Consider the following 26,729-nt stretch of genomic DNA (forward strand, 5'->3'; position numbering starts at 1 on the left):
GAGGGAAGGGGAATAATAAAGGATAAGTCTGGAGAGGTGGAGTGGGGAGGAGCAACAGGGAAGGCCCTGGTGGTTGGGCCGGAAACTTTGGGTCAATAGGAGGTCACTAGGGGCATCAGAGTTTAGAAACTGTGGTGGATGGATTGGTAAATGAGTGGGAGTAGCTGCAACCACAAGTTCAGCATCCTTGCTGCTCTGGAGACTCAGTTTTATCATCTGTAAGGTGGGTGCAGGAGGGGGACCCACTCCCAGGGATGCTAGCGGACGCCCTGGAGTCTGAGAGGGGCCCGTGGCTCACACCCCCTGTCTGGGACATCTCTGCTTCCTGTTTCTCCGTCAGGGGAAGTCTCAGTCTCAGCTTCAAAAGCACAAACACGCTCTCAAAACAAAGGAAGCTGGTCCTCGACTGCAGAGGAAGCAGGAAGCTGCCGGCCCTGCTAGCAGCCCAGCTGCCGGGGCTCGGGGACGGCGGCATGGAGTCTGTGGCCCTGTACAGCTTCCAGGCCACGGAGAGCGATGAGCTGGCCTTCAACAAGGGGGACACGCTCAAGGTAGGGTGGCCGGGGCTAGCCGAGCTGTGCCTATGTGGTATGGGGGGGTGCTGCTTAAAATCAGGGCCCGGATGGCCCTTCTAATAGAGTCTAGTCTCTAGAGGAAGACAGGCCCGGCTTCTCCAGTCATTGATTACGTGACTCCGGACAAGCCACCTTCTGCCTCGGATCCTCAGTTTTCCCATCTGAGAAATGGGGAGTGAGTTAGTGCTTCCTCCTTTAGGAGCCATTCTGAGAATTCAGCGTAGTGAGTGGCAGGGGCTGATTCAACACCCAGTTTCCCAGGAAAGAATTTGAAATGAGTTAGAGAGAGAGAGGCAACGAGAAAGAGACTGAGACAGAGAGAGGGTCTTGGGAATGAAGTACACACACTAACCTATCTGGGATAAAACAACTGTGACTAAGGGTCTAGATGGGCCTCCCTGCAGGTGAGATGAGCCTCAATGCTACGCAGCCCCCTCGTGGGACCTCTGTGAGGAGCACACACCCTCCAGGGCAGAGGGGCTTCCAGGCTTTCTCTCTCTCGGGAAGTATCCCTGCTTACATGCCTGCATCTGGAAGTGGAGCTCAGGGCCCTGATTTGGGAGTGGCTGGCACGATTTGAGCGCTGGAGCTGCCATCAAGTCCTGCTCAGGAAGCTCCCTGGGCCCCAGGCTCCATGCCAGCCCGGTGGGCATGAGACCAGCCATCCTTCCAGTCTGAGCCGGGGCCGCACTCTGGGTCCCAAGCTTGAGGCCTCGGAAGGGACAGCACCTCCCGTGGGCTGACTGTGTATGGAGCCAGGTCTGAACTCGGCGGTGTGCTCCAACGTCCGCTTAAGCTGCTGTGGCCCCATTTTGCAGATGACTAAGTGAGGCCCCCAGGCACCATGACTTGCTCAGTGTGGGGTCGGGTGTGAACCCCTGAACCTGGGCTGGGGCAGAAAGGTGACGGTTCTAAGAAGAACCACATCATTTTGAGGAAGTCTCCTCTTATCTGTGCTGGGATGCTGGTCCTGGGCCCCCTGGGTGGCCAGTGGTGGTGGTGGGGGGTGATCTGAGGATGTGTGGTCACCTGGGGGTGGGGCAGGTTTGGCACCATGACCCACCAGCTAGTGCAGGAGACTCTGAGATCTAGGTCCAGCTCACAGGCCTTGTTAACCAATCTGAGAGAGTTTGGGTCTCTAATTCCAGGCTCCAGAGCTTGGGAGAGAGTGGAATCACGAGGAATTTGGAATGGGGTGGTCAGTGCTTTCCACCTAAGATGCAGGTGATGGGCAGTGTGGTAGTGATGGATCTGTGGGGTCCCCCAAGGGAATCACCGTAAAAACTATGACACCCCCTTCCCTCCTGGATGCCTGGGCTCACTACCCACCCAGAGACTGGCCGAGTTCCCACTAACCCTGGCTAGAGCACTGGCATCTCCTGCTGTGTTTGCTTCTAACCCGGGCTCCTGAGGGCAGGGACATAAACCAGTGCCGGCACACGGCAGACCCTCAGCAAGACATGGGGTGTCAGAGGAAGGAAGGCGGGATTAAGATGTTAGCCGAGACCCAGGAGGGGGCCTCTCAAGGCATGACAGGCCATGGGAGGGGCTGCCTTTTCCTTCCTTCGTGAACAAACCCTTGCTGGGCTGTGGAGCGTTGTCCTGAGTGTTGAGGACACAGGCAGTGGACAAAGCCCAGTCCCTGTCCTCCCAAACCTGACATTCCAGAGGGTGAGTCATGCCAGGAGGTGACAGATGGATGGAAGCAATCACCCGGGGAGATGGAATGCAGAGGGTGGGAGGGGCAGGGGGACAGCTTTAGATGGCGGTGGGGGGTCTGGGCAACTTCTCACAAGAAGTGACACCTCGGCTGAGATCTGAAGGATGAGCGGGACCCAACCATGTAGAGAAGAGGCAGGGGAGGAGAGTGAAGAAGGAGATGCATCCAGCGGGGGTGGCGGTGTGAGTGAGTCTGCAGCATGGACTCAGCCTAGCTCCGTGCTTTGTGCTCCATGGTGGCACAAAATATCACACAGTCCCTAAAAATGCCATCTGGGGAGGGGTCGTTTAACAATGCAAAAATGCTCGTGAGGCAACGTGAAGTGACAAAAAGGCAGAATGCAGAGGAATATACACAGAGAGCCAACTTACACATATTCAGTAGATTAGAGTTTTAGGGATGGGAAATTGACATTCCGCAGGTGAGAAAGGGAAAGGGAAAGCTGAGTCTCTTCTAGGCACCAGATTTGTGCTTAGGAAAAAACACCAGAATGTCCTGATGAGTTAGCTGTTGGTCCTGGGAGGTGGGCCACCAGCAAGTCCCACTTCCATAAGTGGGCCTTCCAGGGCCAGACCTGGAGACAGGGCCCTTCCTCTCATGGTGGTGCAGGTGCCAAATCAAATCCTGCCTTGATTTAAGATTTTGATGGATTTTTTTGCATTAAATTTTAAACAGTCTAATTTTTAGAACAGTTTGAGGTTTACAGAAAAATCGAGAAGATAGTACAGAGGGAGTCGCATCTGACACCGCACGCCCACTCTCACCCACGCACACCACACCCTCTCCTGTGGTAACATTTTAGAGTATCAACCTGGTTCATTTGTTATATTAATAGATTGATACAAATACATTATCATTAACTAATGACTGCATTGAAATTTTTTGCATTGATTTTGATTTTGTAACTTACTCTCTTAAAATACTATTTACGTTGATTCCTGACATCTTCAGAGCTCCCTAACATTTTGTGCTCAAAGTGCCTCACCCACCTCATGCTGGTCTGGAGTCTGATTTCTGTAACTGCAAAAGTTCGACTGTGACATCGCCCGGCAGCCCTGCTCCCTCTCCAACGCTCGTCTGGTGACTGAGCACACCCGGTGTCCATTCCCGAGCGTGTTTCCTGCGCACCAGCTGTGAGCGCCCAGCGGACACACAGATCCCAGGCCCTGGGAGCTGGCAGGACGCTGTTCTTCCAGTCTTGAGCTCTGCTCTTAGACGACCCTCTGGACAAGTGGCCCCAAACGTCACTTCCCTAAAACATAGCAGGCTGCTTTGGGTGCACAGTACCGTGTCGCTCCTGGCTGGAGGAAGGATGTGGATGCTGGCTTACCTCTACCTCTTCATCGACAGCCTGGCCCCCAGAACCCAGACTCAGGGAGCATATGGCCCCAGCACCTCCACAGGGATGGCCAGTGTGCCCCAGGTTGGACACAGCCGGCCCTGGGTTCCCCACCTGCCCCCGCAGCTGTTCCATCGCACCCGGCGGCCACACCCGCTCGCCAGCACCCAGGCCCAGAACTTGGGTGGTCTTGGCTGCTTTCTCTGCATCTTGGAGCCAGTCTGTCAGCAGTTCCTCCTAAACCATCCCAAATCTGACCACATCTCAGTCACCCCAGTCCAGGGCCCCATCACCGCCCACCTGGGCCCAGCTCCTCACGTCCCTCCCTCCAGTTCCCAGCCTGGTCTCCACACAACAGCCACAACCCAGAGCCTGACCTTCTCCCAGTGGCCCTCAATGGTTCATCTTGTTTGTTTTTGTAAATAATTTTATTTATTTATTGGCTGTGCTGGGTCTTTGTTGCTGCATGGGCTTTCTCTAGTTGTGGGAACGGGGGGGCTACTCTCTGGTTGCGGTGCTTGGGCTTCGCATTGCTGCGGCTTCTCTGGTTGCTGAGCACAGGCTCTAGGGTGCGTGAGCTTCTGTGGTTACAGCTCGTGGACTCTAGGGCACAGGCTCAATAGTTGGGGTGCTCTGTGGCATGTGGGATCTTCCTGGATCCGGGATCAAACCTGAGTCTCCTGCATTCTCAGGTGGACTCTTTGCCCCTGAGCCACAGGGGCAGCTCGCTCCTCTTGGTTTTGAAAATAAAAATCTGAACTGCCTCCTCACTCCCACCAGAGTATGAGAACGTCCATCTCTCACCCTCCCTGTGCACCTCATGGCCCGGCCCCCGCCTCAGCGGCAGTCACACAGGCCTCCTCTCTGCTCCCACCTCAGGGACTTTACCCTGGCTATTCCTTCTGCCATGGACACTGTTTCCCACATCTTCTCACGTTCAGCCTTTCCTGTAATTCGGGCCTCAGCTCATGTGTCAGTCAACCTACTCAGAGATGCCTTTCTTGCCCACTCCCCGACCCCTGTGGACAATCCCCTGCCCCAAGCAGACATCTAATCTTCCTGATGTATATCTTGCGAGCACTCCCCACTGCATTAAATTATCTTGTTTATTTGTCTGCTTCCTGTTTCTCCCTCTGCCTCTGCCCACTAAAGTGTGACCTCCTGCTCCCTGCCATGTCATTGGGCTGGACACAGGGCCTGCCCTGCAGGAGGGGCTCAGTGACCACACTGGCCAGGGGATAGTGGCACAGGACAGCACCCAGCAGAAGGGGCCAAGCTGGGGGCATCACCAGGGACGGTCGGCAATTCCTGTGTCTCACAGGGTCCGGGGGCTTTGAAAAATGCTGATGGCAAGACCTCAGCTACTGCCACCCATCAGAACATTTCTGAGTCTTTTCTCTGGAGTGGAGATGACAGGAAAACAAACAACAAAACTGGGGGGTAGACGAGACACGTTACAGCCACATGTCCACACAGGATTTTGTAGGTCACAAAACACCACCGCATGTAGGCTGTGTCCGTTTTACGGGTGCAGAAACGGAGGCCAAGGCTGCAGAGAGAGTTCGAGGCAGGCAGACTGGTCTAGAGCCTGAGACTCCCGGGAAACTTCACTGAATCTGTGTCCCATAGGTCCTGATTTTCCCATTAAGCGGGTGGCGGGTTGGGTTGGGGGGGGCGCAGGATTTGTTTTGTGTTGTTTAGTTTTCAGCAAAAGTTTTCCTGAGTCAGCCACCTGCTTCCGGCTGTCCCTGGGGACGCTGGCCTGGCCCAGACAGTGGGGACAGGAAGTGAGGGCCTCTGCGGGCCAGGCCGTCGGACGAGTGGCTGCCCCAGCCCTCGCTCCCATGGGGCCTCTGCTTGGGCGGCTCATCTGTGTCTGATTTTTTGTCTCAACCAAGCATCCCCACTGGGTTTGAGCTGATACGTGGACCCGCTCTAGGACGGACAGGGGAGCTGGCCCTTGGGAGGGGTCCGGAGACAGAATGAAGGAGGACTGGTGTGAAGACTAAGGGTGTCCTACTCACCTCCTCTCTGGGCCTGCATCCTCCTCTGTGAAATAGCTTTTGAAGACAGAGGCCCCAGGGGCTGGGGTGAGAAGGGGTGACCCGTGGCAAGCCTGCCCAGTGACAGGGGAGGGAGCCCAGCGTCCTGCCGCCCCCCACAGTGGCTCCCACCCACACTCAGGTTTCAGTTCCCCTCGGGCCACCTGCAGGGCGATGAGGAGCCTGTGATCCGAGCATCACCTCAGCCCAAATACCTCTCTTTTGCTCCCCAGGGTCTGAACCCCCCATCCGACCGTCATCCCTGAGTTCAGATGTGCGGGTTTGTAGATGTGGGTGAACCCAGGTGACCACTGTTTGGCGGGGCTCCTCAGACCTCCCCCCGCCCCTGGGTCAGCAGAGGCGTCGAGTACCATGGGCCCCATGCTTAGGGCCACAGCTCAGGGACCAAGGGGCCGTGGGCTTTGCCCTAACACCATGGGGTGCTGGGGGCCTGGGTGGCAGCACTTGGATGTCCAACTCCAGCCCCCAGAGCTCAGCCCACCAACCAAATCTTCCTCTATGACCTGTGGGCAGGCCTCCCCAAAACGGGAGAGGGAAGACCATGGAATCACACTGGGTGGGGCCGGCAACATTGCATTCCTCCGGGAAGTGGGCCCCGGGGCTGGCGTATGCCCTCGGCAGGGGAAGCTGACACTCCTGGGTGACCAGGGGCCATGTCTCTCCTGCCCACAGATCCTGAATATGGAGGACGACCAGAACTGGTACAAGGCCGAGCTGCGGGGCGCCGAGGGGTTCGTCCCTAAGAACTACATTCGCGTCAAGCCCCACCCGTGAGTAGCTCCCTCACATCCACAGGCCCCCTGCCCCACAGCCAAATGTCCCCTCCCAGCCTGACCCAGACAGAGTGACCTGCAAGTCCTCACCCCAGCCTCCCTCCATCCATCTGGAGCCCCCTGTCTCTACTCTGATCAGAAGTGGGGGATAGAGATGTGATGACTGGTCCCAAGTGGTGGTAGTCCAGGCCAGTCCAGGCCACAACACAGAGGACCTGGGACACCAGAGAGCATCCGGGCCCTGAAGAGGACGGGGCCTGGGAGCTCAGCGGTGGGCCCACCGGCTGTGGCGTGGCCTCAGGCAGGCCCTGGCTCTCTCTGCTCCTGTTTCTCTGTCTGCAGCACAAGCAGTGCTGAGGCTCCACTCATGGGGGGGGTCCTAGGAGCCTGTGTGGGGGTGGGGGTGAGGGGCCAGGGAGGAGAGGGGCAGGAAGGAGGCAGACCTGAGGGCCCTGCCGTTGGAGCAGGAGAGGGGGGAGCTGCACACCGGCCCAGCAGAGCTGGGACAGGGCAGAGCAGGAGTCAAGTGTGGGGCCCAGGCGTCCCCAGGCCTGGGACCTGCTGGCCAGGGAGGCCCCTGGTCAGCCTTCCAACACTGAATGCCCTAGTCTCAGCCCCAGGACAGGCCTAAGTAGCCAAGAATCTATGAAAAACCATGTGGATAGGCGTGGAGTGAAGGCTGAAGTAGCCTTGAGACACAGTGATTCATCAAACACGGGCTATGGCCCTAGGGACCCGGCCTGGGTGATGCTGGAGACACGTGATGAGATGCTCGGGTCAGAGCACGGTGCTCCAGGGAGAGACAGGAGGTAAAGAAAGTATGACAAGAGAAGGCAGTCAGCATCGAGATAACTAACCAGGGAGGCCTTCTCGGAAGAGGTGACAAACAGAGGTTTTGAAGGATGTGTGTAGGAGTTAGCTGCGTAGAGTCAGAGAAGGGCATTCCTGGGAGAGGGGCAATGAGAACCCCCGGCTGTGGGCCTGGCAGCGGGGCCCCAGATGCCGGGTAGAGAGTGGGAGGAGCCACGGATGGGTTTCAGCAGGGACAGGGGGCCTGCATCTGATGCGGAGGCAGGTGATGAGGCTGGGCAGGCTGGAGGGGGCAGGCTGGGAGCTGTGACATGTGTGTGGTTGTGGGGTAAAAAGAGAGGGAGGTTCAGGGCCAGGGTGGGGCCTGGAGGCCGTTTCCTCTTCATCTGTCTTCGAGTTCTTTCCAAAGCTGCTGCCACCTCCGGCTTCCTGTGTTGGGCAAGGCCTCTACCCACCTAGGTCCCCTGTCTGGGCTCCAAGCACTCCCACCCACCGACAGGTCCTGTAGCCTGGGCTCTAGGCCTGCAGGTCTCTGGGCTGTGTTACCTTGACTTCCGTAAAGGGAGACAGATGGAGAGAACATGCCAGGGCCACCAACCAGGGCCAGGTCAGTGAAAGACACAGTGGAAGCGGGACCCTCCAGGTGGAGCCTGGGGCTCAGCGAAGACTGGGAGCCTAGGAGGTTGGAGGCCACTGAGAAACCCAAGTAGAGGCTTTGGTTTACACAGAAGGAAAGAAAAGCTGATGGATTTCAGGGCCATGCCCTTTGGGGCAATATGGTGGTTGAAGCCTGTCTCCACCAGGGCGGGTGGCAGCCATGCAAGGTTCCAGGTCTGATGGCCCTGGAGCCCCTGGGGCTGTCTTTGGCCACTAGTGTCTGAGACAGATCAGGGACCAAGGGCAGATCACCCACCTGCTTCAGGCCGGGTCCAGGTGTGTCCTGGGCTAAATTTACCCCTGCCCTGGCTCCGAAATAGCAGTGGGGAAAGTCCAGCCAGCATCTGACTCAGCCCTTGGGGCTCCAGGGTGGGACATGGCAGGGCAGGGGTCTCAGGGGGGCCTTGATCACCACCACCACCCTGCAGCCCAGGGATCCTGGGGGAGGTGTGATGCAGGCCATCTACTCCCAGGGCCTCCAGGTGTCTTGGGCAGGGTCCACCGAGGGTCTGACCCAGTTGTGTGGGGGTCTAGGAGTGCATGGTCTGCTGGGACCGAGAGGTAAAGTAGAAGTTTGTCAGGAGTGCAGGCAGACCAGCTAACGGTGGGGGAGGTGGGGTGTGCATGGGTGAAGGTCGTAGCAGTGGCGGTAAACCCCTGTAGGTGGCAGCGCCCTCGTCCTCCCAAGGGCCCTGCGAGCTGGGTGCTCTCGTCACCGTCCTGTGGGCCAGGAGACGGCGGCACAGAGATGGGTGGCCTGTCCAGGGTCAGAGACGGAGGGAGGTTTGCCTCAGGTGCCGTGGGCCTGGGCTGTGCCCACCAGGACAGAGTTGGGGAGATTTGCCGGGCAAATCCTGGGAGGGGGGGGCCTCTGCCCCTCCTTGGGTCTCAGTTTCCAAATCAGTAAAATGGGGGCTAAGTGAGGAGTGGGTTGGGTTCTGAGTGTGTCAGGACGGGGAGACTGGTTTCTCTCATTCTGTCCTTTGAGCCACTGAGGACCTGGAGGGGGCTGGGCAGCCTCTTCAAGACTGCGGTTGCGAAAGCCTTTGAGGGTGACGGCCGCCCACACACGGACATCTCCTGTGGGGTTTTGTGGGTTCTTCAGAGACACCGGGCTCGGGAAACGCCCACATGGGGCCCCACTGGACCCCTGCTCCCCCCTCGGCAGCACCTGCACCTGTTCCTGCTGGGGGCTTCCCAGAGGAGCTCCGTTCCAGGCACCCCCGAGCCCCAGGCCCCCCACATCACAGCTCAGCCTCCAGCCTGGAGGCTCCCCTGGGACTCCCAGAGACGCGGGCTGAGCTCTCAGAGGCAGCCTGGAGCCCCACCCTTGGCTGCCGCCTCCTCTGCCTCCACTCTGGGTAAACCTGCTGTGAGATGGGCCCAGGCCTCCCCACCCCCCAGCATGGGGGCAGTTGTGGTCTAGAAGCTCACTTTTGAGGTATGGGCTCCCAGGAGTGGTGTCTAGAACACAATGTCAGGACCAGGATTTTATTTTGGGGTGGAAGGTGGGGAGGAGCCTTGAAACTGCTCCTTCCGGCCGGAACCAGGGAGCCAGCGCCATGAGCTGAGCAGGGTGCCTATCCTGCACCCCTCGGTCACCACCTAAGGACGTTGGGGGCCCAACCCACCCGCACACAGGCCGGGCACATCAGTAAAAAGCCCTCAGAGGAGCTGCCAGTGCTCACACGTGGCAGGCAGGGGAGGGGCAGGCGGGGCTACGGGCAGGACCCCGTCTGCCTGCACCTGAGCCCCTGTGCTGGGCTTGGAGGGCTCTCTGTCAACATCCTGACATGACAGGAAATTCCCGCCTCATATCCGCCCGGGCGATCAGACTCAGGAAGGGGAGAAGGGAAACGGTGCAGGGAAGGGAGGCTTGGTGGCCTCAGGGCGCCAAGGTCCCATGGTGAGATTCTGGCCACGCTGGGCTTTGGTTTCCCCATGTGAACATCAAGAGTGGACTAAAATCCTGGGGCTGGGAAGCCAGTTGGAGACCACCTGCGCCCTCTGAGGGTAGGCGATTCCCAAAGATCCAGACTCTGGTGCATTTACCAGCTACCTTCTATATACCCAGTTCTGTTTGGTCAGAAGGAAGAGGGACTTGAACCTGTGAGAAAAAGTCCAGGTGGCCTCAGTCTATGCATCTGTGAAACGGGTACAGGGAGAGACCCTTTCTCACCAGAGCAAAGCAGCTATTTCTCTTTGATGGTGGTTTAGTCGCTAAACTCTGACTGGAAAAAAAAAAGAGAAAATAAATTGTGTTTGACTGTTCACAATCCCATGGATTGTAGCCCACCAGGCTCTCTCTGTCCATGGAATTCTCCAGGCCAAGAATACTGGAGTGGCTTGCCATTTCCTTCTCCAGAGGATCTTCCCCACCCAGGGATTGCATTATAGGCAGTTTTTTACCATCTGAGCCACCAGGGAAACCCATTTCTCCTTAGTCATCTTTAAAATATTTTTTCACTTTTAAGAACCTACAATAGGAAATGTAAAAGCCCAGGTTGGGGGTGGCTGGGCCGGAGTTCACTGAGTTGTGTGTTTGCCTGAGTGTGTGTGCATGTTAAGTTGCTCAGTTGTGTCTGACTCTTTGTGACCCTGTGGACTGTAGCTTGCTAAGCTCTGTCTATGGGATTCTCCAGGCAAGAATACTGGAGTGGGTTGCCATGCCCTCCTCCAGGGGATCTTCCCAACCCAAGGATTGAACCCGAGACTCTTACATCTCTTGCCTTGGCAGGCGGGTTCTTTACTACTAGTGCCACCTGGGAAGCCCCATGTGTTTGCCTGGTGTGGTGGCAAGGGCCTGTGCTTGGGAGCCAGAATGCTGGGACTAGGCTCAGCTCCTGTCTGCCACAATGTGTGACCTTGGGTACATGACCTCTGCCTCTCTGGGCCTCAGGTTGACAGTCTGTAAGCTGGGAGCAGGGGCACCTCCTGTGTCCAGGACTGCTGGGGGGACCTGGCAGTGATCGGTGCCTGGCACTGGGCAGCGTGGCCGGCCCCCCACTCTCACCTTGCCCTCTCTGCAGGTGGTACTCAGGCCGGATCTCCCGGCAGCTGGCGGAAGAGATTCTGATGAAGCGGAACCACCAGGGAGCCTTCCTGATCCGGGAGAGCGAGAGCTCCCCAGGGGAGTTCTCCGTCTCTGTGAAGTAAGTTCTGACCCGAACATGCGGAGGAGGGTGGGCAAGAACAGGCCTTCGGAGCGTTGAGGGAACGACACACCCCTGGAAGCAGATGACCATCTGGGGGTTGGGGGGTGAGGCGACTGCAGGGCCTGGCCCTGGGCAGTGAGGATGGGAGGCTGACTGTGAGTCCTCCCATACTGGGCCAAAGGGTTGGCCATTGTTCTGCGAGCAGCAAGTTACCAGGGGAAGCTGATATGACAAGGCTGCGGGGGGAGAGCAGCAGGCCCCCCGGGATGGGTGTCCAGGCTGTGCTCTGAACAGGGTCCCCCATGTGCTACAAAGTCAAGAGGATGGACCCTGAGGCCAGGGTGCTTAGGTTCACATTCCAGCTCGTCCATTTCCTGTGTGATTTTGGGCAAGTCACTTAACCTCTCTGTACCTGTTTCCTCACGTGTAAAATGAGTTAATGCGAGGAGCAAATGAGTCATTCTATAGACAGCCATTAGAATAGTGGCTGCCACTGAAGCAGGGTAGCAGCCTCTGGGCAGCGCGGAACCTGAAACCAGAAATCACAATGGGGCAATGAGGAGTCCAGGTGGAAGGAGGGGCAGGAACTGGGGAGGGGGTTGGGCCCTGCTGGTCTCTGTCCTGCCTCTTCGGCACCTGGAACAGGGGGATGTGGGTGCAGCAATTCAAAGACTAGTCGCTGAGTTACGTGCAGTGTGCCGGGCAGCGTCAGGGACTCAGGAAACAACAGTGAAAAAATGAAGTTGCTGCCATTCAGGGTTTGTGTCTTAGTCGGGGAGACAGACCTTGAACAAGGAGAGAAATGAACACAGGAGGATCCAGGTGGCAGGGACGGATGGCCTCAGGTTTGAGCAGAGATCTGCAGCTGTGGTGCAGGCTGTCCCAGGGCTCCGGGAGTTAGGACCAGGAGGAGAGCTTCTAGGCAGAGGGAATAGCAAATGGAAAGTCCCTGGGGTGACTGTGCAAAGCCAGTGCAGGGAGGGGTGTCAAATCCAGACAGAATGGCCTGACAGGTCCCGACCAGGAGGCGGGTTCCCCCAGAGCAACAGGCCCCCATGGAGCATCCCCACTAGGGGAAGGGAGTGGATCCCTTGGGCTACCGAGGAGGGAGGATGGCTGGGATCGAGGGGGGCCCTGGAAAGAGCCAGGCAGAGCCACTGGCATTAGCACTGGGATGGAGCTGGAGGGTCGGGGAGGTGGCATGTGCCCGTGAATTTGGGACCACCAACAATAATACCACCATCAGGGCACTGGGCATACAGCTGGATGGGATGGTGGGTGAGCGTGGGCAGCGTGGCCTCAGTGTGCTGGGTGGCACAGTATTCTAGGACTGGGAGGTGTCACAGCCAACAGCTGGCTGATTTTCCAATGGATAAACATACACAGGATGGCTTTGATGGCTCCTGTGGGGGCAAGTCTGATGGGGTACCAGGCTCAGGAGAGGGACGAGCTTGTGTCTCCCAGCAGGCCGGCCATGAGGCTCCTGTTTGCAGAAATGTGCCCCAAAGGAGGCTTTCCTGTCTGCTCTGTACAGAGCTTGTGGTGGTGTGTGGTCAGCATACTGGAGCCCCAGCAGCTGGGCTTCTCCTTGTTGGGGTCAGGAGAGCAGCTGGGGATGGTGGTCCCACCTCAGGGGTCACAGCCCTCACCCGCCCCTCTCCAAGCTCCGTCATCAGCCTTGGCTTTCCTCACTTCCGTTTCCCCTGGGAACAGGCTGAGCTCCTGATCCAAGGCCATGGCTCTCCTCCTCTCTGAGCCTCAGGGGTGGTGAGACGCCAGTTCTTGGCCCTGAGCGTCTGGAGCCCCCTGGCTGGCCCCTCCCTCCACAGCCCAGCCCCTGAGGCCAGTGGGTCCCCCGAGGAACAGGAAGTGGCCATTTCCCCTGTGCTGGCTCCCAGGGCCCAGTATCTCCAGGGAAAGGCGCCCGCCAGGCGGGCTGGTCTGGCCTCGCTCCAGGAATCAGCTCCAAGGTCACCGCAAAGCAGGGCACAGGGGCTTCTTTGGCCACCCCTGCAGCCTGAGCTGAGCTCCTTCCCACCTCCCCTTCCCCTGAGAGTGGATCCCATGGCCTGAACTTCCGCCGTGGGTGCCCTGGCACCCTGCCCTCTCCTGGTGCCTCCCTGGGCATGCAGACCCGCCACCCCAGGCACGGGGTCAGGCCAGCCAGCTCAACCTTTTGGGGTGTGTGTGTGTAGGACAGGGGAGGAGTCCCTCGGGGATGAGGGACTGGGGTTTCCACGATGCCTGATTGAGGGAAGTTCGATGGCAGCAGACGCTCCACAGGCTGGAGAAGATGACATCTGAGCTGAGCCCTGAAGCATGAGTAGGAGTTTGGTGCACAAAGAGGAGAGGGGAGCCCAAGCCCAGGGAACAGCAAGTGTGAAGACCCAGAGGTGGGGTAGAGAAGGTGGGCTTGGAGAGCAGTTTGTCTGTCTGAGCAGAGGAGGTGGATGCACAGTTTTGGGGAGCCAGCACCAGTGCTGTCTGGGAAAGGGGCCTGGAGTGTCCTTCAGAGAAATCCACACACACACACCGTCCCTCCTGCTCCACCCCAGGCATCCTGCCCAAGACCTCTTCCCTAGCTCAGAGCCAGAACCCTGGGCACCCGGGTTGTGGTGTGTACGCAGCACCACCAGGTGGCGCCCTCCAGCCTCAGTTTCATCCCCCAGGGCCAGGATCCTGGGTCCTGCCCTACTCAGGTCCATCCTCTGTCAGGGGGCCTTTCAGGGCCGTTGGAGGACCACCAGGCAGACATCAGAGCAGGAAACAGATTCAAGGCATCTGTGGCTAGGATATGAGCTTTTGAGTAAGACTATCAGCTGTATAACCCTGGGCAAGGTACCCTGGTCTGTTTCCTCGTCGGTGAGATGAACATCGATGTAAGGGGCTGAGTATGTTGCCAGCACACAACAAGTTCTCTGCAAATGTTGGCTTCCCTGGTGGCTCAGCAGTAAAGAACCCGCCTGCCAGTGCAGGAGACACAGGTTTGATCACTGGGTGGGGAAGATCCCCTGGAGAAGGAAATGGCAACCCACTCCAGTGTTCTTGCCTGGGAAATTCCATCAACAGAGAAGGTGGGCTACTGTCCATGGGGTCGCAAAGTGTCAGATATGACTTAGCGACATGAACAACAACAATCCCAAAAGCCAGCTATGGTTGTCATTGTCATGTCAACCCTCCCAGGGCCACACAGTGCCTCCTGGCCCCAGCCCCGTGGTCCCAGGCTGTTAGAGAAAGGCCAGTGGCCATGTGAGGGTGGGCAGCCCAGCTCTCCTCCTGTGTAACCTCAGCAGATCCCATCCTCCTCGGCTGTAACGTCCTTATCTCCAGTGTGGAGACAGTAGCCAGGATGTCCTGAAGTCCAGTGACCTGACAGCCACCCTTCTGGGTGATGACTACACAGATGCATGTGCAAGAGCATTTCTGCCTCACTGGAAGGGCTCCCGGGACCTCTGATCCTACATGAGTAGCATCTCCCGCACGCTCCCGCCAAGCCTCGTAAAGCTGTCAGAGGTGGGGTTTATGGGCCTTGCTCTGCCTCCCAGAGCGACGGTGGCCACGGCTGGGTGACCTTTATGAGTTTACAAAGGGCTGTCACCGCCCACCCCCACCTCCGGGAGCGTGTCTGAGGTGGCGGCCCATGGGCCAGGGCAGGGGTATACGGCCTGGCTGTGTAACTTTTGCCTCCATTCTGATACAGGCTGCGGTGGGCTCCTTGGTTGGAAGCAGTTTGTTCCCCAGTGAGACTAGGAAGATGCTTGCTTCTTTTCAGGTTCAGGTGCCTGGGATCCCAACCTGTTTGCTCTGTCCCTCTGGTTGCTGAGCCCCTACTGTGTGCCAAGCCCCGTGCCCAGTTTCAGGGACTCAGCTGCCAACAATTGAACAAAGCTCTCTGTCCTTTAGGCTCAGGTTCCACTGGGGCGACTGATAATTTTATACAGGTATGTATGAGGAGATGTATATGTATAATTTATTAAACAGTTAGTAAATTATATAAAATCTTGGAAGATGAAAACGGCTCTTGGAAAATGAAGCAGAAAGAATCAGAGGAAGGCACAGTTTTATGCAGGCAAAGACAGAGAGGAAGTGACCTGAAGTCTGGTGTGCAAGTGAAGAAACAAAGGCTCAGAAGCATGCAGTAACTTGCCTGAGGTCACACAGCCAGAAACTAGTGCCCATGACACCCCCATGACCTGAAAGACCAGGTCTGCCCTTCTGCTCTCCTTCCCTGAGGCTAAAAGCCCGGTGTTGGGGGTTCTCTCTCCACTCCCTTCCCAAGGTCGGTTTGATTCTATCTCACATCTCCTGCAGAACAAGTCATCCGCCTCCTCCTTTTTCACAGATGGGAAGACTGAGTCTACAAAAAGGCCATGCCTTAACAGAAATCACCCAGTAGTCAGTCAGCAACCTAGCCTCCACCAGGCCACCAACCTGGTCTCCAAGCCCTGACTGGGGGCTCCTGGGGCCCCTGACACCTTACCCCAGCCTTGTTTATCCACCCTGGGCCACTGTCACCCTGGCTAATGCCGCCACCAGGCCAGAAAAACCTGCTGGGCAGGACCAGCGGCAGCTAGCATCAGGCCTGACTTCATCCTTTAGACTTTTCTGACAGCCCAGGGACCTGGCCCAGCCCTCACCTCCCTGGGTAGGTGGGCGTGGGGGTCACAAACAGGGATACACATACCCATGGCTGCTCAGAGACGGATGCACGTGGCCAGCCTCCCAGAGCAGGGAGAGACACGAGCACACATCCAGGTATGATGGAGAGACACTGGCACACGCAGGCCCAGACATCACACACATACACCAGGCTGGGTGCCCCCTCCAGCTTGGGAGGACTCCCCCAGCAGGGCCACCCCTCCTGGCTCCGGGGCCACCTAGACTTAGACTCGGGCCTGGGGAGGTAGGAGACAGGCTGGCAGGGAGAGAGAGCCTGCCCAGGTGCTGGGTCCTCATGGAAGAGGGTCGGTCACTTGTCAGGCCAGGGGCTGGCTCAGAGGAGGGTCACACCTGCTCACAGACACAGCAGACCAGCTGCCCCTGGCCATGGACGGGCTCCTCTCCCCTCTGGGCCCTGTTATCCCATCTTCAGCCATGCACAGGCTGGGGGCTGGACCACAAGAGCTTCCCAGGTTTGAGAATCTGCCAGTTGTCAGGCTGATGAATTTGAGCAAACTCTGGGAGATAGTGGAGAACAGAGGAGCCTGGCGCACTGCAGTCCCCAGGGTCACGGAGAGTCGGACTCGAGTTAGCAATTGAACAACAATAAGGTTCTAGAACTGCTGGGTCCCTTGCCCCCTCCCAGGCCTCACCCCTCCCCTGGGTATGATCAGGGAAATGCTCCATTCCGGGTGACTGAAGGTAACCTTCAAACACCAGAGTGTTCAGAACTGTGCTCACCTGGAGCTGAGGTCTCCTCAAAACCCCTACACCCTCCTCTGCCCCTCACCCGGAGGACGGCTGCTGAACACACCCCTGGCTCCTCCTTGGAGATGGCACTGAATCAGGGCCACAGTCCAGGGGCTGGGAGAACCAGGCTCTGGAGGACAGGGCACGTGGGAGTCAAGGACCAAGGCTGCAGCAGGCCAGACAGATTGGAGGTGCCTGCCCACCTGCCTGCCCTCCTCCCATCCTGGGACGTGGACACACATGTCCCACAGCCGACAGCACAGCTGCTTAGTCACCTGGGAACAATGCTTGCTGACAGCACACGAGCGACTTTGTCTCAGGCCAGGGTGATGGCTCTGTCTGGTCACAGAGCCTCCAGCATTTTCTGGCCTCAGTTCTGCAGGTGGACCTGGCTGCCCTGAGAATGGACATGTGTTAGAGGGGCTGGGACCACAGCTCAGAGCCAGCAGGGGTTGGGGGGTGTCGGTGGGGTCTGGGAATGAAACAGCCAGTGAGCATGGATGCCCTGGGCTGCCCCACAGTGTCCCTGACCGGATCCTCTCCCTGCTGGGCTATGCCTGGGCCGACTCCTGCCTTCCTGTCTTTGGGTATCTGTGAGCAACCGGTTGCAGGCAGGCTGCAAAGGGCTGAGGAAGACAAGGAGTCCCCTGACTCTGACTGAGGGCATCTGAGGCAGCTCACAGAGCTTGGGCTATATTACCCAGGCTTTGAAGCATGAGTAAGAGTTTGACTGAAGAAGAATTTGGAAGAATAATGTAGCAGAGGCCAGGAGGCATGCTTGAAAGTGGAAAGAGAGACTACCCGTGGTTGGGATCCTTACCTTGGGCTGGGCGGGAGGATTCCCCCTCCCCCAGGCCCAGAGACATGCACAGAATGGGAGGTATTTACCTGGAACAAATCTTTATCTTAAATCTCACATCTTACCTTTAACAGGGCAGCACGCCAGGCCTGGGGCTGACAGGTGGAGGAAATGAGCTCAGACAGGGATAGGCAGCTGGGGGATGGATGCTGAGCTCCGGTCCAGCACTCGGAAGGTGCTCCGGTCCAGCACTCGGAAGGCAGGAGTGCAGGAGCTCAGGGTGCCCAGTCATGTGCGGCCCCTCCTGGCGTGGGCTAGGCCGAGCAGGGGAGGCACCGGCAGGTCCCTCCGCCCTGTGGCCAGTCTGGGAGAGGCAGGCCATCCCTTCAGTTGGAAGGTGCTGGGTAGGGGGTGGAATGTGGTGCAGTTAGGCTGCAAGGCTGGGTAAAGGGAGGGAGAGGAGAAAGGGGTATGTTGATCACATCAGAGCATATTTGAAGAAAATTGAGGCTGGACAGGTCATCAGAGCCAGACCTTGAGATTAAGGTGTCAGGATTTTACCCCGAGGGCCGAGGGCTGTGGGGAGCCATGGAAGGTTCTTAAGGGGGAAGAGGATGGACAGGAAACATCGCACAGCCTGAGCCTCTTGCACACTGGCAGGCTTTGGTCTAAGTTGGGATGGTCTTAGGACTCGCCCCTCAAGGGACTGTGAGGGCTGGGAGAGGATGAGGTGGGGGAGGGAAAAGAGAGTTAAGGCTGAGGGGACATTGGAGAGAAGAGGTGCTGTCTGGTCACCTCTCTCAGAGGAACCATGCAACATTGCCAATAAATGAGCGCTCACCCAGAAGGGAGGTGTTACCATAAGGAAACCGAGGTTCAGAGAAAGTGATTTGCCTAAGGTCACACAGCAAGAAAGTGTCCTGTTCCAGGGTCCACAACCCTTAACGCCACACTCCATGGCCAGGAGATTCCCTTCCTTGCACGGAGCCCGTGGGTGTGGCCTGGGACCCCTTCCCCACCTTGTCTCCTCCTGACTCGGTCCTCACTTGGAGAGGAAAAGGCCAGGTTCCAGCGGCAGGGGGAGGGCCCATCCAAGCAGCCATCTGAGATGGCCTCTCCCCCAGCTACGGGGACCAGGTCCAGCACTTCAAGGTGCTACGCGACCCCTCAGGGAAGTACTACCTGTGGGAGGAGAAGTTCAACTCTCTCAACGAGCTGGTCGCCTTCTACCGGACCACCACCATCGCCAAGAAGCGGCAGGTCTTCCTGCAGGACGAGGAGCCCCTGCCCAAGGTGGGTGTGGTTGGGGGGGCGGCAGGAGGAGGGTCTAGCACAGCTTCTCCAGTTCTGTCCTGGGGATTGCCGTGAGGCAAGAGGAGTTGGGGGGCAGGGGGAGGCGGGAAGGGCGGGTAGAAACTTCTGGGCAAGCAGAGCCTGGCTTATTCTCAGCCAGAAGCTGTGCGTGGCACACACTAGGTGCTCAGTAGTTGTATGTTGAGTGAGTGAAGGTATGCCACCTGCTGAGCCTCCTGAGAGCCTGCACCTCACAGGTAGGAAACTGAGGCTCAGAGAGCAACCCAGGCCGCCTGCTGGGTGGGGTCAGCACTGGCTTCTGCTTGCCAGCAGCTGGCCTGGGGTTGGGGGGTGGGGCAGGGGGTGCCCGTGGGCCAGATCCTGGACTGGTGGAGGGGGTCTAGCCACCCCTCGTTCTCACAATAACAGCAATTTGCCAGCCGGCTCTTTCATCAAGGGGCCCTGGGACCAGATCTCGGTCTCATTAGGGTGACGAAACCATCCAGTGGGGTTATTAGACCTGACATACTGTTTTCCTTGGGACGGGGTGTCAGCAAGGCCTGGGGCTGGAGGTCAGGACCCAGCACAACCTAATGAACTTGGGTTCTGTGGGGGAGGGCGAGGGGGCCGCAGGCTGCTGCTCCAGTCCTGCCTGTTCCTAGGCCCCCCGACCCCTGCTCCTAGCCAGGTGTGATCTTAGGGCCAGTTCATCCCTCCCCTGGGCCTCAGTTTCCCCTGGGGCCAGTAGGATGAGCCCTGGGAGCTAATAGGAGAGTAAACAGTGTTTTTGGAGGACCCCCTCCCCCACCTTATGCACCCTCATCCCATCAACACACTTAGCACCTGGCCCTCTCAGAGCTCAGTCTCAGGGACGCTTCCCCCAGTGGGTCTGCTGCCCGGGCCAGTTCTGCCCTTGGAAAGTGTGAGGGGGCCACGAGGGAGCTGGGGGATGCCGGAGGGCTCTCCCACACCCACTGCCTAGCTCTGGGGTCACCCGCCCTGCAAGGCGACTGAAGAGCAGGCCCGGCCCCTGGGACCCAGGCTGCCTCCTCTGTCCTGGGCAGAGAACCACTAATTACAGCCTGTCCATGATCCTATCTCCTGCCCAGATGAGATTCTGCAGGTTCGGAGCAGATTGCCTGGCGGGCAGGCAGGGCCAGGGTGCTGGGTGTGATCATCACGGCGCCGGGCTGACGTGCCTGGGGGGGAGCTCTCGTCCAGTAGCCATTTGCAGGGGGCAACCAAGTCCCACAGAGGTCAGGGACTTACCCACGGCCACTGGGGCACAGGTGGGACTAGAGCCCAGCCTGAGAGATGGAAGTGTGCAAAGTGACATCCTTTGCCTCAAAGCCTGGCCAAGGTCAACAGCAGCAGACTGCTCATAGCCACACATCACTTTACAGTTTACAAGGTCTGTTCCCGTAGGTCTGGGGCCTGGAGTCAAAAGCTCAGGAGAGAGCCCCCAAGACGCGCAGGGACCTAACCAAAGTCCCATGCTGAGGCCCAAGACTTGGTCCCTTGATTGCCGGCCATGTGGTCCCAGCTGGGCTGCCAGGACAGACCCTGTGGAGATGCAGGGTCTGTGCTGCAGATGTGCAGGGAGCGGGCAGTGGGAGGCCCATGGAGGGTTGGGGTAGGGGGATGGCTGTCGTCTGAACCTGGACACAGAGCTGGGTTCAATCCCAACTCTGCCTCCTCTTGGGGCTTCCTTGGGGACAGCCCAGCCAAGGGCTCCTGAAGGGCCCACTGACCGTCTCCTCCCTCGCAGCCGCCCCGGGCCTGCTTCGCCCAGGCCCAGTTTGACTTCTCAGCCCAGGACCCCTCCCAGCTCAGCTTCCGCCGCGGTGACATCATTGAGGTCCTGGAGCGCCTTGACCCCTGCTGGTGGCGGGGCCGGCTCTCCGGGCGGATTGGCTTCTTCCCGCGGAGCTACGTCCAGCCGGTGCACCTGTGACCAGAGTGGGCCCAGGGGCTGAGTCAGTGGACCCGCCGTCCACCAGGCACGTGGAGAGAGGACACTGGCGCCCCCAATCCAGGGCTTTGGACAGGAGCATGGGCTTCTTGACTGTCTGGCTGGCCTCTGGTGCTTCATGCTAACTGGGACGGGTCCAGCGCCCCGGAACCACTGCCACGTGCGGTGCCCACCGGCCTGGGGGGCTCCAGGGCCTCCGCCAGCCTCTGACATCACAGGGTGGCCAGCGGGGCCCGTCCACTCCAAACACCAATGCCCTGCCCCAGGAGGGCTGAGGACTCGAGCTCCACTCACTGGGGCCTCAAGCCAAGGAACCACAGGCTGAGCCTGCCTGTTCCTCCACTCAAAGCCCCAAGGGCTGGCTACTCGGTAGGGGGTCAGGGCCCTGTGTACTGGTGACCTAGACTTGCTGGACAGACCCTGGTGGAAAGGGACTTCTTGGCTGTTCCTCGGAGACTCTGGGCTCCACAGGCCTCCAACACCCTTGTTCACTGCAGACACTTAGTATGGAGTTGGGGGTGGAGGCGAGGTCCTGAGGAAGGAGTGCAGGGGTGGGAAGAATGGAGGCAGCTGCTCCTTGCCACTGGCCCCATGGGACGGATGCACTCCAAGGGGGCAGCCCTGGACATGGCCCCCTAGGAGACACAGCTGCACCTGCCATATTTGTTGAGGCTCAGGTTCTGCTCAGACCAGGGCCTCAGGAAGCAGGGGTCACTGCAGACCAGGTGGGGAGCTGGGGCAAGAGCTGGGCTTTGGGGTCCAGCAGCATCCAGGATGGGGGCAGCCTTGGTGGGCCCGGCTAAAGGAGAGGCTGGGCGTCCATGGGGACGGTGCCACCATATGACCCGGGACGCTCGGAGGCCCAAGCTCTGGTGAATTCTGTGCTCATGACCTGGGCCCGTGAACTCAAAATAAATACAGTAAAATAATATAAGGATGTTCATGAGAAATCTCATTTTCTTTCCAATTACAACTACTATTTTTAAAGTATCCGACATTCTTTTTTCCCATTTTCTCCCTAATTTTTCAGGGCTCCTACTTGGCTGGCTTGGCCAGTCCCTGGGCACTGGCCTGCTCTGTGGCCCAAGGCACGCCACCCTCCTCTGGGCCTTGGTGTTCTTGAAGGGGAAAGGGGTGCTCTGGGGGCAGCGTCAGGCGAAGTAGGTGTAGAAGAAGATGTTGACGCACATAAGGAGGATGGCGTTGACACCGCAGACGCGAGCCCAGAAGGCATGTCTCTGGGATGCTCGGCCATCACCTGGGGGTGGTGGGAGGAACAGGCAGATGAGGGGCACAGGGTCCCATCCAGTGCCCTTGCCTACCGCCCTGCCACGGGTGGGAGCAAGAGAGAAGCCTAGGGTCACACACACACACACCTGTTTTCACTCCTGAGGGCAGGTCCTGAGCCAGAGTCCACCAGGTCAGGCTCTGGATCTACAGGGAAGGGCAGGGGTGAGCCCAGACAGGGGTCAGTGATGGAAAGAGGGCAGGGACTAGGGTTAGATGGGGTTACAGGTCAATACCTAGAAGATTCCTGAGTCAGAGAGGGTCAGAGGCCAGGGGTGAGGGCAGGCTCACCTGGACACCCTGGGGGTGTGGTGTCAGCAGGCTCCCAGCTACCACCACAGCCCCGCTGAGCAGGAAGAGGGCCACGGCGAAGTGCAAGTAGTGGACACCAAGGAGGATGGGGGGCCGTGTGTCGGGGTGGCCGCAGAGCGGGGCTGGGTGCAAGAACTCCAGCACCAGCCTTGTGGCACCCACCGCCAGCCCCGCCATCAGGCCCCAGAAGGCTCCCTGGAGGAGAAGGCAGGGCCTCTGGGGCCTCAGGAGGAAGGCCAGGCCTCCCCCACTCAGCACCCAGGCAGCAGGGGAGATGAGCCCTGAAGCTGCCCGCTCTCCCCACATCCCACCTGCTCATTGGCCCGCCGCCAGAAGATGCCCAGGACGAAGACTGCGGTCACTGGTGGGGCCAGGGAGCTGGTCACCGACTGCATGTAGATGAAGAGCTGTCCGCCGTTGGAGCCCTGCAGGACTGGGATCCAAGCCACACTCACGCCGATGAGCACCACGATGACCAGCCTGCAGGCGGCAGGGGCCAGGCCATCCTCAAGACCCCCACCCCTCCTCCACCTCCCCCAGGTCACTGAGGCTAGCTCTCCATCTGCCCCCTGCTGCCGGAGTTCCAGTCTCCTCCCTGGCCCCTGCTCCTCTCCTCCAGGGATGTGGCTGGCCTTGCCCTCTCCAGACTTCCATGGCTCCCTGCTGCCTGCAGGAACCGCCCCCGACTCAGCCTGCGTGCTCCCAGTCATGCCTGTGGTCTCCCCCTGGTCTCCTGTCCATCTTCAAGGCCCGACCCCGCCTCTCTGGGTTTGCTGCCATCTCCCACTCCTGGCGACAGCAGCCTCATCCTTTAGTTCACTGCTGCACCTCCCGGCACACAGTAGGCGCTCAATACACATTTGTGAATGGCCTGTTGCCCTCACATCCAGGCCAGACTGACCCCCTAGTGGTTCTTCAAACCCTGGCGGGCCTTTGAAGGAGTCAGGACCTCTGGTGGCACACCCCACCCTCTGCTGTGCGTGGTTTGAAGCCCCTCCCCCTACTCCCGTGTGGACACCTCCTCTCAGCTCCTGCCTGCCTCTGGCTGGTGTGAGCCACCCTCCGCACCCCCACCCCCCAGCAGGGACGTGTTCCGCTCATTCCTCCATGAAGCATTCATGAGGAGCCTGCTCGAGAGGATGGGGCGTTGGGGCTCAGTCTTGGTGACGAGCAGGCCTGGTTTCTGCCTTGCCCCCAGAGTGGGGTATTCAGTCATCGTGTGCTCAGGGCTGGGTTGAGGGAGCCCAGAGGAAGCATCAATCCAGGAGGACTTCCAGGAAGAGGGGGCCTTGCAGCTTTGGGGGACAGAACTAGGGCGAGGTGTCCGTATGCTCCTCTCTGCTAAGGGCCCCCTGCCTGTATCCTGGGTCACTTGGGTGTCCCTCACCCTCAAGGAGGGTGACAGGTGGGACCCTCTGGGACTCCAGAAAGGACAGCAAGAGGCTATGTGTGCAGCTGGGCGGGTCCTCCCCTTCCCAGCCTAAGGGAGAGGGTGGAGGAAGGAGGCGCCCCCTTGATTAGGGCTAATTAACCCTCCGCCTGGCAGGCGGCGGGCACTGCCCTCTTCAAAGGCACAGGCAGGCTGCACCCCACCCTCCCTGCACAGGCCCCGTGTCCAACACCAGACTCAGCATCTCTCACAGGGCTGGGCCTCTGCAGCCAGGCTAAAGCGCGGCCCTGGCCCTCGCCAACCTCTGGGGTTTGCTCTTCTGACTCAGCCCCCACCAGGCTGCCAGAGGGACCCCAAACCCAGAGGCTGTTCCTTCTGCCTGGAATGCCCTAATCAGCTCCTCCCCCAGCAAAACCTCCTCATCCTCCAAAGCCCAGCTCGAGGCCCTCCTCCTCCAGGAAGTCTTCCTGCCCCCCTGCCCCACACCCTACTCTGCTGTCAGGATGACAGGCCCACTCCATTGTCCCTGGGCTGCAGCTGTGGTCACTTGAGGGGAGCCCCTCAAGGCCAGGTGTCTCTGAGATCTCTCTGGGTCCCAGGGAGGCCGGGCACAGAGGACTGAGTAACAGGAGTGGGTGCCGGGAGGACCAGGGAGTGGGCCTCGCGACGCCAGTCATGAAGTGACTACACCCAGAGGCCTGTGGTGGCTCCTCCAGCCCCCCACCTGAGGAGACCCATGGGGTCCCCAGCGTCCCCATGATGCCAGGATCCTGGGGGACCCCAGTTGCCCTGCCCTGTGTCCTGTCTCTCCTTGGGCTGGGGCTCCAGAGACCCAGAGACTGCATGGTGGAAACACAGCTTGAGCGGTGCTGTTTTAGGCAGGAAGCAGGCTGGAGGTATTGGGGGTATGCTGGTGCTTCAAGAGGGCAGGTGGCAGGGCTGAGCCCTGGGGCCCAGAGAGGGTGAGCAGCCGGGCCCGCATCACACAGCTGTGCACCCACAGGCAGGCTGGCAGAACCCAGGGTGGGCTTGCCTGAGTGGATGGGCATGAAGGTAGGCCAAGGGTACTGTGTGGGGAGTGGGCTGCCTGGAGGGGAGAACAGCTCAGAACTTTGGCCAGGAGGCAGCAGGCAGGGGCTGTGGAGCCACCAAAGGGGCCCTGCGGCTGCCGTGTCCAGCCAGGAGGGCGAGGCACACCCTGGGCGGTAGGAGGACGCCCAGTCCCGCATCCGGGAGGCTAGAGCTGGAGGGGCTCAGGGAGTCATCTGGCTGGGAAAGGTGGCCCGGGCGCTGACTCTGGGAGCGGAGGGAGGGGCTCCCTACCCTGGAGGAGGCCCAGGCCACGCGGGAGCCCACACCTGCCGGCTGGCGTGTCCCAACACAGGCGGCTGTGCTGCGTCACGGGACGGCTGCCTGGAGCTCAGGGGACCCCACCCTGAGGACGGGTGCCACGCGCTCTCAGCCGGAGGGGGCACTGCTGGGTCAGGCCCAGCACCAGAGAGCAGGGTCCTCTGGGTGGGCAAAGTGGGGGTCGCTTGGCTCAGAGGGAGATAGGTGGGGCGGGACCCCTGAGAGGGCACCAGCTCCCCTTCACCAATCACAGAGTCTCAGCCCGGGAGCTCCTGGGGACTTAGCCGAACTTGGGGATGGAGGGTTGGGCCAGACACAGCTACACCCACATGAGGGGCGTCAGAACACCAGTGGGACCTACGAGGCCTGCCTGATCTACGGGAGCCACTGGGCTCTAGATCCTACACGGGGCTTCCAGGGGAGGGGACTCAGTCCTTGCCCAGGGGTATCAGGTGGGCTGCCAGGAGGAGGGGCACTTAAGCAGATTCTAGAAAGATTAGATGAGTCATGGGATAAAGATGGGGCAAGCAGGGCTCAGAGGATGTGCGCAGAAGCTCGGTGGGGCCAGAGGGACAGCTACAGCCTGGGTGTGGCCACGCTCAAGTACTGGCTCCTGGCCTCTCTGCAGCAGCTGGGATACAACAGGGGACTAGGGGCTCAGACCCAGAAAGACATCTCTGGATGTTGGGGAGGGGGGCTTTCCTAGCAGACTCCCTCAGAGGTCCTGACTGGAGTAAGAGAGCTACCCAGAATGGGCATGGCCAGGGGCCCGATATGGAAGGTGGGGCAGTATGTTCTGGCCTCTCCCTCCCTCCCCTCCCCCCTCCCTCCCCCCTCCCCTCCCTTCCTTCCTGGCATCGTTCTATCTCCGACCAGCAAACTCATACTCATCCCTCAATGCCCACCTCTGGGGGGTCCTCCTGGGCTGAGGGTGTGCTGGGGAAGCCCTCCTCCCCGCCCCTCCCCCATACCGTCCCACCAGCAGCAGCTCCCGCTCGCCTGCACGGGGCCGCAGCCGCTTCCAGATGTCCATGGTGAAGAGGGTGCTGCTGCTGTTGAAGATGGAGGTCAGCGAGGACATGAGCGCAGCCATCATCACAGCGACCATCAGCCCCCGCAGACCTGGGGGAGGGGTACAGGCTGCTGTGACCTCCCTGGGCTGCTCCCGGGCCCTGCTGACAAGGCCCCTCCAAGTGCCCGCAGGCAGAGGCCCCCAGGGTGGGGGTGAAGGTGTTGGAGGTGGTGGGAGGAAGACCCTGACTCGGGAGGCTGGGGCTGATGGTGGGCTCCTGCAGCGGCAGGCAACGCGTCTGTTCTCAGCCTCTCGTTTCTACAGAGCTTCCAGTTGATAGAGTGCTTCCACACGAATTCATCTGATGGATGAGGAGGTGGATGCTCAGAGAGGGGAAGAGAGTTGCCCAGGGAGGCACAGCAGGCCAGAGACAAAATCCAGGGGTGGTCGGGGAGTGACAAGGGACCCTCAGCCTGGAGCCCACACCCCGGGCAGGGCGCAGGGGCCCAGGGCCCAGGTTTCTGCTACTTCTTGTGCATGGCCACAGCAGGCTGAGGGCCCCTGTCTTGTTGGCACAGGGGAGAGGAGATAAGGCTGCCCAACTGGGGGATAAAAGCCCTTGAAAATGAATGAAGGGCCCGCATCGAGGTGGGCAAGGCCCTGCTGTGCAAGGCCTCCTGGAGGTCGTAGGCTCGAAAGGGGCTGAGGGTACAGAGGACTCAGTGCTGTGTGACTTTAGGTTGGTTGGCTCCCTCTCTGGGCTTTATCACAAGTCTGTCAACAAAGTTTCTTGTGCTTTTTCTTCAAGTGTCT

At 59.4% G+C, this 26,729-nt stretch overlaps 1 protein-coding gene across 1 annotated transcript; it reads left to right on the forward strand.

Annotated features, from left to right (window-relative positions):
- The first annotated feature begins 297 nt into the window (after positions 1-297).
- On the forward strand, positions 298-21,499 carry GRAP (GRB2 related adaptor protein). The gene is made up of 5 exons (XM_020914164.2): positions 298-551; positions 6,370-6,467; positions 10,967-11,089; positions 18,425-18,593; positions 20,362-21,499. The coding sequence occupies exons 1-5, from the start codon at positions 474-476 to the stop codon at positions 20,545-20,547; spliced, it is 654 nt and encodes a 217-aa protein (XP_020769823.1). The 5' UTR covers positions 298-473; the 3' UTR covers positions 20,548-21,499.
- The last annotated feature ends 5,230 nt before the right edge of the window (positions 21,500-26,729 follow it).

This window comes from Odocoileus virginianus, chromosome 17, assembly GCF_023699985.2.
Source record: "Odocoileus virginianus isolate 20LAN1187 ecotype Illinois chromosome 17, Ovbor_1.2, whole genome shotgun sequence".
Taxonomy (NCBI): domain Eukaryota; kingdom Metazoa; phylum Chordata; class Mammalia; order Artiodactyla; family Cervidae; genus Odocoileus; species Odocoileus virginianus.